At 34.2% G+C, this 12,727-nt stretch overlaps 1 protein-coding gene across 3 annotated transcripts in view; it reads left to right on the top strand.

Annotated features, from left to right (window-relative positions):
* The window catches only part of CCDC88A (coiled-coil domain containing 88A), a 119,506-nt gene that overhangs the window by 73,072 nt on the left and 33,707 nt on the right, over positions 1-12,727 (top strand). For all 3 annotated transcript variants that reach the window (XM_080813294.1, XM_080813295.1, XM_080813293.1), the window contains exons 13-15: positions 5,841-6,025; positions 8,973-9,110; positions 10,297-11,367. In XM_080813294.1, coding sequence (XP_080669420.1) covers positions 5,841-6,025; positions 8,973-9,110; positions 10,297-11,367 — 1,394 coding nt within the window. The remainder of the gene's footprint in view (positions 1-5,840; positions 6,026-8,972; positions 9,111-10,296; positions 11,368-12,727) is intronic.

Here is a 12,727-nt window from a genome sequence, read left to right as displayed (position 1 = left end):
GGAATAAATCTCACTTGGTCGTGGTGAATAATCCTTTTAATATACTGTTGGATCCTATTGGCCAGTATTTTGGTGAGAATTTTCGCATCTGTGTTCATCAAGGATATTGGTCTGTAATTCTCTTTTTTGGTGGGATCCTTGTCTGGTTTTGGGATCAAGGTGATGCTGGCCTCATAGAATGACTTTGGAAGTTTTCCTTCCATTTCTATTTTTTGGAACAGTTTCAAGAGAATAGGAATTAATTCTTCCTTAAATGTTTGGTAGAATTCCCCTGGGAAGCCGTCTGGTCCTGGACTTTTGTTTGTTTGGAGATTTTTGATGACTGTTTCAATCTCCTTACTGGTTATGGGTCTGTTCAGGTTATCTATTTCTTCCTGGTTCGGTTATGGTAGTTTATATGTCTCTAGAAATGTATCCATTTCTTCCAGATTGTCAAATTTGTTGGCGTAGAGTTGCTCGTAGTATGTTCTTATAATTGTTTGTATTTCTTTGGTGTTGGTTGTGATCTCTCCTCTTTCATTCATGATTTTATTTTTTTGGGTCCTTTCTCTTTTCTTTTTGATAAGTCTGGCCAGGCGTTTGTCTATCTTATTAATTCTTTCAAAGAACCAGGTCCTAGGGGCGCCTGGGTGGCTCAGTGGGTTAAAGCCTCTGCCTTCGGCTCAGGTCATGATCCCAGGGTCCTGGGATCGAGCCCTGCATCAGCCTCTCTGCTCAGCAGGGAGCCTGCTTCCTCCTCCCTCTCTCTCTGCCTGCCTCTCTGCCTACTTGTGATCTCTGTCTGTCAAATAAATAAATAAAATCTTTAAAAAAAAAAAAAAAGAACCAGCTCCTAGTTTTGTTGATTTGTTCTATTGTTTTTTTAGTTTCTATTTCTGATTTCTGCTCTGATCTTTATGATTTCTCTTCTCCTGCTGGGTTTAGGCTTTCTTTGTTGTTCTTTCTCCAGCTCCTTTAGGTGTAGGGTTAGGTTGTGTATTTGAGACCTTTCTTGTTTCTTGAGAAAGGCTTGCACCGCTATATATTTTCCTCTCAGGACTGCCTTTGTTGTGTCCCACAGATTTTGAACCGTTGTGTTTTCATTATCATTTGTTTCCATGATTTTTTTCAATTCTTCTTTAATTTCCTGGTTGACCCATTCATTTTTTAGAAGGATGCTGTTTAGTCTCCATGTATTTGCGTTCTTTCCAAATTTCCTCTTGTGATTGAGTTCTAGCTTCAGAGCATTGTGGTCTGAAAATATGCAGGGAATGATCTCAATCTTTTTGTACCGATTGAGACCTGATTTATGACCCAGGATGTGGTCTATTCTGGAGAATGTTCCATGTGCACTAGAGAAGAATGTATATTCTGTTGCTTTGGGATGGAATGTTCTGAATATATCTGTGATGTCCATCTGGTCCAGTGTGTCATCTAAGGCCTTTATTTCCTTGTTGATCTTTTGCTTAGATGATCTGTCCATTTCAGTGAGGGGAGTGTTAAAGTCCCCTGCTATTATTGTATTACTGTCAATGTATTTCTTTGATTTTATTATTAATTGGTTTATATAGTTGGCTGCTCCCATGTTAGGGGCGTAGATATTTAAGATTGTTAGGTCTTCTTGTTGGACAGACCCTTTGAGTATGATATAGTGTCCTTCCTCATCTCTTATTATAGTCTTTGGCTTAAAATCTAATTGATCTGATATAAGGATTGCCACCCCAGCTTTCTTCTGATGTCCATTAGCATGGTACATTGTTTTCCACCCCCTCACTTTAAATCTGGAGGTGTCTTCGGGTCTAAAATGAGTTTCTTGTAGGCAGCATATTGATGGGTTTTGTTTTTTTATCCATTCTGATACCCTGTGTCTTTTGATTGGGGCATTTAGCCCATTAACATTCAGGGTAACTATTGAGAGAGATTAATTTATTGCCATTGTATTGCCTGTAAGGTGACTGTTACTGTATATTGTCTCTGTTTCTTTCTGATCTACTACTTTTAGGGTCTCTCTTTGCTTAGAGGACCCCTTTCAATATTTCCTGTAGAGCTGGTTTGGTGTTTGCAAATTCTTTCATCTTTTGTTTGTCCTGGAAGCTCTTTATCTCTCCTTCTATTTTCAATGATAGCCTAGCCGGATATAGTATTCTTGGCTGCATGTTTTTCTCGTTTAGTGCTCTGAATATATCATGCCAGTTCTTTCTGGCCTGCCAGGTCTCTGTGGATAGGTCTGCTGCCAATCTAATGTTTTTACCCTTGTATGTTACAGACTTCTTTTCCCGGGCTGCTTTCAGGATTTTCTCTTTGTCGCTAAGACTTGTAAATTTTACTATCAGGTGACGAGGTCTGGACCTATTTTTATTGATTTTGAGGGGCGTTCTTAGCATCTCCTGGATTTTGATGTTTGTTCCCTTTGCCATATTAGGAAAATTCTCTCCAGTAATTGTCTCCAATATACCTTCTGCTCCCCTCTCTCTTTCTTCTTCTTCTGGAATCCCAATTATTCTAATGTTGTGTCGTCTTATGGTGTCGCTTATCTCTCGAATTCTCTCCTCGTGGTCCAGTATTTGTTTGTCTCTCTTTTGCTCAGCTTCTTTATTCTCTGTCATTTGGTCTTCTATGTCACTAATTCTTTCTTCTGCCTCATTTATCCTAGCAGTGAGAGCTTCCATTTTTTATTGCACCTCATTAATAGCTTTTTTGATTTCAACTTGGTTAGATTTTAGTTCTTTTATTTCTCCAGAAAGGGCTTTTATCTCTCCGGAGAGGGTTTTTCTAATATCTTCTATGCCTTTTTTGAGCCCGGCTAGAACCTTGAGAATCGTCATTCTGAACTCTAGATCTGTAATGTTACCTATGTCTGTATTGATTAGGTCTCCAGCCTTCGGTATGGCCTCTTGTTCTTTTTTTTGAGGTGAGTTTTTCCGCCTTCTCATTTTGTCCAGATAAGATTTCCTTTCTCCTGCTGTGGAATTCCGCTGTTCTTGGTGAGTGAAGTTGGCTTTGGATTCACTTCTCCGCAGATCCTACCTTTCAGAAAGTAATCGATTTTATGTTTCTAGAATTGTTGCTCTTCTTCTCTTCGATTTCCCGTTGGATTTGTAGGTGTTCACAATAGTTAGATAAGCTATCTAGCTGATCTCCTGCTACCCGATGTCGTCTCAGCCTGCTACTTCTCCGCCATCTTGACTCCTCCTCCTATGTATTCCATTTTAACACTATACCTACCAACCAGTCCAGCCCAATTTAACCCTAGAGATAATGAAAGGAACCCAGATAAATTTATAACTTTTGGCTTTTTTCCTTGTTTGAGTTATAGCTTTGAGTATGCAAATACTGATTTACTTTATTGAAATTATGCCCATGCGGCATTTATTTGAATTAGACTAATTCCGTAATTCCTCAGTTACTGAGTGTTAGGTTATTTCACCTGCTTTCCTTCCTTCCAGATATTAAGCATCTATCATATATAAGATATTATACCAGGCCCTGAGGATATGGTGGTAAGGTAGACATAGGTCTGAGAGAGCTTGTAGTCTGATGCTTACAGGATAATTACTTCTACAGATGGTTCATCCTATTTACTACCATTAGGTTTTTCCTAATTTTACACATGAAAACCTGCTTCCAAATTCTGGGATCCCATGTAAATTCATTACACAGTAAGTGATGATATTGAGCCAGTGAACTTGCTGAGATGTGTTACTTAAAGTACTCGTGCAACCTTTTTACTATATTTTTTTGTGAATTGAGTTATAAAGAAAATAATTCAGACTTAAATGTTTTCTACTACTAGTTAAAATTAGACAATTAAGAGTTTCTTCATCTGTTATGTGGGAACAATAATAGTATGTGCCTTGTAGGGATATTGCAGGGTTGAATTCATTACTACTTATGAAGCTATTAGTAGAGTACTGGTAAATGGTAGCATTTGAATGTTTATTGTTGTTATTTTTTTCATCATCATCATCACAGTTGTCTTGCAATTCATATTAGGATCATAGCCCTGAATACTTGTTTCAGTGTGACGTGTTGTTGTTTAACTATTCAAGGGAATTGCTTTTTAGAAAATTTGTAAAATGTGGAAAAATATAAAGGAAGACATGAAAATCACTAATAAATTCTGCAGTCATTTTTGACATTTCAAAAAATTTGCTTACAATATGTTTCTACACACAAATAGACATTTTAGACCTCATCAGATCAATGTGTATATATAATGCAGGTTCTTTTTTTTCACCAGAGATTATATTGTAGGAAGCCTCCTATGTTATTAAAAATATGTTGTAAGGGGGGTACCTGGCTAGCTCAGTCAGTGGAACATGCAGCTCTCGTGTTCTTCGGTTCAAACCCCATGTTGCACATAGAGATTACTTTTAAAAATTGTGTTGTAAGCATCCTTTTTAATTCTTTATAGTCTGACCTGAAGCATCTTTGAAACACATGTTATTGAAAGTATTATTAAGGTATATTGAGTATTGTAGTCTAATCTTGTTTAATTGAAATGTATTTCTACCGATCATGAAGTAAAGTTGTATTGTAAGACTTGGACTACTAATGGAATTTAAAAAGTCAGTGACTATCAGTTGTACCAGCTTTCAATTAAAGAATAATATGCTGGGGCACCTGGGTGGCTCAGTCAGTTAAGCAGCTGCCTTGGGTGCAGGTCATGATCCCAGCGTCCTGGGATCAGTCCCACGTCAGGTTCCTTGCTCAGGGGGGAGCCTGCTTCTCCCTCTCCCTTTGCCTGCCTGCCTGCTGCTCCCACTGCTTGTGCTCTGTCTCTCACTCTCTCTCTCTCTCTGTGTCAAATAGATAAGTGTATCTTTAAAAAAAAAAAAAGAATAATATGCTAACTAGAATAAAAACTAGAAATAAGAATTGAGGCTTTCTTTACTTACAGTCTGGGGGACATTTTACCATACCTAATTTTGAAAAGAATGTATGCTTATATGCTTGTTGGGGAATATGTTGTTTTGTGTATGTGTGTATATGTTTGTGTGTTTCTCTCCTTATTGATGGAGAATTTCAAGCGTACACAAAGATAGATAGACCTAGAGTACCTTCCTGTACTTCTCCATTTCTCTTCCTGAAATCTAAGATTTCAAAATGAATCTAGGTATCATATTTCACTTTAAATCCCAATTTTTATATCATCAAGATATCTAATTAATCTGCTTTAGGGTTATTAAAAATAATTATTTTTGGTTTGCATTATATAGAGAACTAAAAACTGAGTTTTCTTACTTTAAAAAAATGTAATTGTGCCAAAATCTACTTAGAAATAGAATTTTTTGACAAAATGGTATACATGTTGCTCTTTATACTCTAGTTTAGTAGCAATTCTTTATTTAGAGAAAGACTTTTTCAGCGTGATCAGTGTATACTGTCTTTTCCTTCTTGGAGTCAGGATTAGGAAATAGGGACTTTTTTTCTCCCTTAGACTGTCTTCCTTTAATTTTTGAAGATGTGGCATAGGATATGCTTTATACCTATGTGAATCACACGATAGCTCTGTGAGACACACAGAGCAATAACTATATTTTGTACAAGTAACCTAAGATTCACTGAGGTTAAAGTGGCTTGAACATTGCCAAATTTCTCATGAAACTAGAACTGAAATTCTGTAGTCTGTTCAGTCTAAATTTTATGTATTTTTTTCTCTAGAATGCTTATGGATGCATTAAAAATTCAAGATTTACCCATCTTTTATCTGGTTTTTTTTTCCATTTGTCTATCTTGTATAACTATAAATTTTTTATAGAATTAAGGACCAGCTGATATAGTACTTTTACACTCATTATTTTAAATAATAATGAGTAAATGTACTTTTACTAGTGACAGTATTCTTCACATTATTATAGCACCACAAAAATCCTTGGGCCATGAGGTGAATGAGTTAACATCAAGCAGGTTATTGAAATTGGAGATGGAAAACCAGAGTCTTACAAAAACGGTAGAAGAACTTCGGAGTACTATGGATTCTGCAGAAGGCAACACTTCCAAAATCCTGAAAATTGAAAAAGAAAATCAAAGACTAAGTAAAAAGGTAAATAAAAACTAATGTTTAATGTAAGTTAAAGAATTTATGTAAAAGTATAAATAGCCCTGTGGTTGAACATTTATTTTCCAGTTTTTAATGTACTCTCATTATTTTAACTAATTGACATTTTCAAGCACAAATGAACTTCTATATTCATTCAGCTTCAACAATTATTAACTTATAACCAGTCTTATTTCTACCCTTTTTTCTCTCCCCACAGCCACTAGATGATTTTGAAGTAAATCCTCAACATGGTATCATTTTACTAAAAAGTATCTCATTATATATCTCTTAAAAGTAAGAATTTTTTAAAAAAAGAACAGTGACATTATCACACTTAAAAATTTAATAGAGGGGCGCCTGGGTGGCTCAGTTGTTAAGCGTCTGTCTTCAACTCAGGTCATGATCCCAGGGTCCTGGTATTGAGCCCAGCATCAGGCTCCCTGCTCATCGGGAAGCCTGCTTCTCCCTCACCCACTCCCCCTGCCTGTGTTCCCTCTCTTGCTGTGTCTCTCTCTGTCAAACAAACAAAATCTTTTAAAAAAGTTTTAATAGAGTTTGGTTAGCATTTCAGTTTCTCCAACTCTATTGGCATTTTTTTTTCCTGTTGTTCAAATCTGAATTAGAATAAGATCTATACACTCAATCAACTGATGTCTGTTGTCTTTTTTAGTGTAAGGTTTACTCTGTATGCCTAGTATTTTTCTGTTAAAGAAACCAGGTGGTTTAATCTAGTTTACCACAATCTAGATTTTACTCACTGCATTCTTTAAAAAAAAAATTTATTAAAACTAACATATAATATTTGCCCCAGGGGTACAGGTCTGTGAATCATCAGGCTTACACATATCACAGCACTCACCATAGCACATACCCTCCCCAGTGTCCATAACCTAGTCACCCTCTCCATACCCCCGCCCCCGCAACCCTCAGTTTGTTTTGTGAGATTAAGAGTCTCTTATGGTTTGTCTCCCTCATGATCCCATCTTGTTTCATTTTTTCCTTCCCTACCCCCGAAACCCCTCACTCTGCCTCTCAAATTCCTTTTTATTTCTATATCTAGTCAGCCATGTCTAGTTTTTTCTTTATAGATTCTGGGTTTCTAGACTCATTTATGAAAATCTCCCTCACCTTTAGACCAGTGATTTTTGAACTATAGTATTTATCAGAGTCACCTTCAGGACTTGTTAAAACAGATTGCTGAGTCCCATGCCCAGAGTTTCTGATTTGGTGGGTCTGGGCTAGGGTAGGGGTGAAGAATTCTCATTTCTAAGAAATTCCGGAGTGATGGTCTTCCTAGTTTTTTGGAACCATGCATTGAGAACCACTGCCTTAGATAATGTGTATTATTTTGCATTTTGCATTTATTTGACCCCTTGATTATCTTGCCAGATTTTTACTCTTTAAAAACATTTTTGCATCATCTTTAATCCATTAACCAAATAATCTTAATAAGCATTTGACAATCAATATAATATAAAAGTAGGAGTGGCTATTTAGAACTTGGAACAGTTTTATTTTGGTTATCATTATAATTGGGTCTGGAAATTATAATTTGATTTTAAAGTTAGCCTTGAATTCTAACAAATTTTTATTGATTCTAACAATTTTTAATAAATCCATTGTATGAAAGGTATCTTTGGTAAACTGACTATTTCACCTGAATTCCATTGATGTAAGACAAAAAATGAGTTTAATTAAATAACTGTTACCCATATATTTCAGTCTTTAATGGGAGAATTGGATTCATAATTAATAACTAAAACCTTCCTGAACATATTTATGTTGCATTGAGTAACTGGATAAGATTTGTGACTTTATGCTTTTGACATATTACTGGAAGGTAGTCTTCCATATATGGCTATCTTCCATTGATAATAAAATAGGAAAATTCAACTTGCTTTATGTAAGACTATTCAAATTCTTAAACTTCTTTATTATTGACATAAGGATTTAATATTTAAACTTGAAGTGGAATATTTTATATAGCTAAATCTTTATTTTCTTTTATTACCTGGTTTGGATATGTTGTATAATAATAGTAAAATCAAGTTGACGTAATTTAAACTGGAATTTTGCTATTTTATCTTTATTTTAGCCACATACCTGATCATATCTTTAAAACGTGTAATTGAAAATAAATTTAAACCTAGACTATAAACATATGCTGGAGTTAATTTCAGCCCTTTTTTCTCTAGTATTCTCCTCCTTTTTTCTCCCTCTTTCCTTTTTATTTTAAACCTAATCTCTGTCTGTTTCCTCATTAAACTTAAATCACTATTTCTTATCTTTCACTCATGCTTTTATATTCTCTTCTTCCTTCTTCAGTAAAATTACTTGACTGTAAAGTTTTACTTTATAAATCTCCTCAAGCCAAAAGAGTCTTTCAATAAGATTTGTACAGTCTTGGGGCGTCTGGGTGGCTCAGTGGGTTAAAGCCTCTGCCTTCAGCTCAGGTCATGATCTCAGGGTCCTGGGATCAAGCCCCGCATTGGGCTCTCTGCTCAACGGGGAGCCTGCTTCCCTCCTCTCTCTCTCTGCCTGCCTCTCTGCCTACTTGTGATCTCTGTCTGTCAAATAAATAAATAAAATCTTTAAAAAAAAAAGATTTGTACAGTCTTCATATAGCACATAATTATCATATATTCACTTAGATTTATCTTTGTTTTTAGAAGTAGCAATGTACCCTTCAAAGATGTACAGGTTATGAAAGATAATCACGTCTGCATATTTCATACAGCTGCTAAAAGTATTCCATGCTAAAAGCATGAAATATTACTTGAATTTCTCTACTCAGTACTTAATTGTCATCATTTGAGTGTTAAAACTGTATTTAATTTTTTATTTGAAAATTGTCTTTTCGGTTTTTTTTTTAATTATCTTTTGTTTTTACATGTTTACACTGTTGTAAAATATTTAATGATACATTGTTTTTTTATTTAATTTTCTCTAGGTTGAAATTCTTGAAAATGAGATTATTCAAGAAAAGCAAAGTCTTCAGAATTGTCAGAATTTAAGCAAGGATCTAATGAAGGAGAAAGCTCAGCTTGAGAAAACAATTGAAACACTTAGAGAAAATTCAGAGAGACAGGTTCATAAATTTCCTATTAAGCAATATACTTTGAAGTGTGTTAACAAAAGTTATTTTAAAGTTTAGGCAAACAAAATGTTCATATAACATGAAAGGCGAATATTTTAGAATTGCTTAAATTTTAGAGTAACTGTGGTTTTCATTTTCTATCCTGTGTATTTTAGGAAAGTTGAAGGGAAAACTTAGAATTTTTTAAATGGCCAATATGCTTAATACTTATCTGGTATAAAATTTTGCGATACCTGTGCTTTCAAGTGTCTGTGAAATAGGACTGAAGATTATGAAGTTTCTGAGTGGAGTTGGGGAGAAATGCAGCTGTACTCCAACCCTGAGGAAGAGGGGGATGTGGTTGCTACCTCTAGGATGCATTCTCATTTGCTTTCAAGTATTTATTGGTCTTTCTCATTTTATGCTTTAGGAAACTGAGAACTGGATATATCGATTAACCTGCTGTTTTAAAGTTTGTTACTATTTTAGAAGTAAAATGATTAGTTTTAATATTATCCAAGTGTAGTCCTCAGGCTACCTCTAAAAATATAGGTCTCTATAGAGCTACAGAATAAAAATTCTAGAGCTAAGCATGAATCTGTATTTTTACAAGGTTCTCAGGGGATTATTTAATACTGACTTTTGAGAAACACAAAATTAGGCCATGATATAAATTGGATGGATTAGTTTTCAGATATACAGAGGATTTTGTTATTTTGATGTTTCCAAATTAGAATTCTTAGGGGAATGAATACAGACCTACATATATACATATAAAACATAGCAATATTCATTAAGAACCCACTGTGTATATGCATTGCAAATTTATTGGAAAAATAAAAAAGGACCTGTGTTCTTATTTGAATTTGAAACATGTAACTATGAATATTCCGAAGATCACTTTGATTAGTATTAAATACATCTCTCCTAACCATTTCTTTACATTATGAACTCCTTAAGGAAAGAAGGACCTGGCAGTACATGTACACAAGGGTCTCTCAGTAAATATTTGTCAGAATTAAAAGTAAGATAGAAATTAGCACCCAAAAAAAAAAAAAAAAAAAAAAAAAAAAAGAAATTAGCACCCATTTATGTCCTGGTTTCCCTGTTATTTTTTAGAAAGGAGAAACTGTAATTAAAAATATTTTGTTTATGCTCAATTAAGTTTTCAATTTTCTCCTTTGTTCTTTATAATTAGATTAAAATATTGGAACAGGAAAATGAACATCTGAATCAAACCGTGTCTTCCTTAAGGCAGCGCTCCCAGATAAGTGCTGAAGCAAGGGTGAAAGATATTGAAAAAGAAAATAAAATTCTCCATGAATCGATCAAAGAAACAAGTAGCAAGCTAAGCAAGATTGAGTTTGAAAAAAGACAAATTAGAAAAGAATTGGAACACTATAAAGAAAAAGGAGAACGAGCAGAAGAACTTGAAAATGAGTTGCATCATCTTGAGAAAGAAAATGAATCGTTACAGAAAAAGATAACCAATTTAAAAATTACCTGTGAAAAAATTGAGGCATTAGAACAAGAAAATTCAGAGCTAGAAAGAGAAAACAGGAAGTTAAAAAAAACACTGGATAGCTTTAAAAACCTTACTTTTCAGTTAGAATCCCTAGAAAAAGAGAATTCCCAACTAGATGAGGAAAACTTAGAACTGCGAAGGAATGTGGAATCTTTGAAGTGTGCAAGCATGAAAATGGCTCAGCTACAACTAGAAAATAAAGAACTGGAAAGTGAAAAAGAGCAACTTAAGAAGGGTTTGGAACTCATGAAAGCATCTTTCAAGAAGACAGAACGCTTAGAAGTTAGCTACCAGGGTTTAGATACAGAAAATCAAAGGCTACAGAAAGCTCTAGAAAACAGCAATAAAAAGATTCAACAGTTAGAGAGTGAACTACAAGACTTAGAGGTGGAAAATCAAACATTGCAGAAAAACCTAGAAGAGTTAAAAATATCTAGCAAAAGACTAGAACAGCTAGAAAAAGAAAATAAATCATTAGAACAAGAGACTTCTCAACTGGAGAAGGATAAGAAACAACTAGAGAAGGAAAATAAAAGACTCCGACAGCAAGCAGAAATAAAAGATACCACATTAGAAGAAAACAATGTGAAAATTGGAAATTTAGAAAAAGAAAACAAAACTCTTTTCAAAGAGATCAGTATTTATAAAGAATCCTGCACTCGTCTGAAAGAATTAGAGAAAGAAAATAAGGAACTTGTGAAAAGAGCAACTATTGATATAAAAACTTTGGTTACGTTACGAGAGGTAAATATAGTTACCTAAATTTAAGGCAAATTCTTTTTATATTTTTAATTCAGGGCTTTATTAAGTTTTATTGGAACCCATAAGAAATTTGAATCCTCTGTTTATGGTTCGAAGTAGAAATTTGGAATTAGAACTAGAAACATTTTCTAAGTTTCATACTTTTGTTATACCAAGAAGTACATGTAAATTTTATTTTTTAAGATATTATAGTAATACGATTTCCATGTAGTATATTACTTAATACATTATAATTTTATATCTTGTTTCAAAATAATATTAAAATATTTGATCAAGACTGTTACTAAATGCTAAAGTATGATAGAAAACATGATAGCTACTATTTATTGAATGCTAACTATGTGCCAAGTAGTGGGCTAAGGACTTCATAAGTTGTATTTATGTATGTTTCTGTAATTTTTACAACTAATCCTCTATAGATACTATTTCCATTAGATCAGAAAGCATTAGAGACATTAAGTAACTTACTCAGGATCACACAGCTAATAAATGGCAAAATTGGATTACTGGAATCCAGTCCAGATCTTTCAGATTCCAAAATCCAATGAATTTTGACCTCTAAGCCTGAGAATGCAAATCAGGTTGAACTTAAGATTCAGCACTGAACAATTGGTAGTTGTTTGGATCTGTGTGTTGAGAAGAGTTGTGAAACTTCCAGGAGTTGATTGGCAGTAGGTCCTATGAAACATGATAAAGATTAGAAGACAGCATACTTGGCTCTTTTTTGCTATCCCTAGGCTGTACTATACATGGCAACCCTTTAAGATGAGTTTAAAATTTTCTTACAATTCTGGCAGAAACTCATTTCAGGAAGTCTGCATTTCTGCTAAACAGACATTGAGAAGGACCCATTATTAACTTTTTGCTTTTATTCTGTTGTTGTACAGTCCTATAGTCATGAACAACAGGTTCCTTGGGTCTGAACTTCTAAGAATGTGCCCTTTTTCTTCAGATCAGTATCTTAGGGCTCTTCCACTGACAGATGGATGCTTGTGGTATAAGAAGGGTGTTGTATCCAGCATATATTCATAGGAAGAAATATGCAGTAAAGTCCTAGCTCATTATTAAAAAGTTAATGGATATGTATCCTTTTTCTTACAGTTCTCAAACCTAAAATGTTCACGAATAAAGAGTTTTTCCTTTCAGTTTTAACATGAAAAGTTAAGAAATATTAACAAAAAACAAAAAAGGAAAAACATATTGTTGAACTAGGTTATTTTGTTGCTTAACTACTTTTTATTGGTGAAGAAAAATTTAACATTTCTGTTTTTCCTGGTTTGAATTATATATATTCCTGGATAGTGGTAGTTATAGTTTTGGCTAACTTTGTTAGATGTTCATG

The sequence above is a fragment of the Martes martes genome, assembly GCF_963455335.1.
Source record: "Martes martes genome assembly, chromosome: 9".
NCBI lineage: Eukaryota > Metazoa > Chordata > Mammalia > Carnivora > Mustelidae > Martes > Martes martes.
This window is presented reverse-complemented; position numbering and strand designations above follow the sequence as displayed.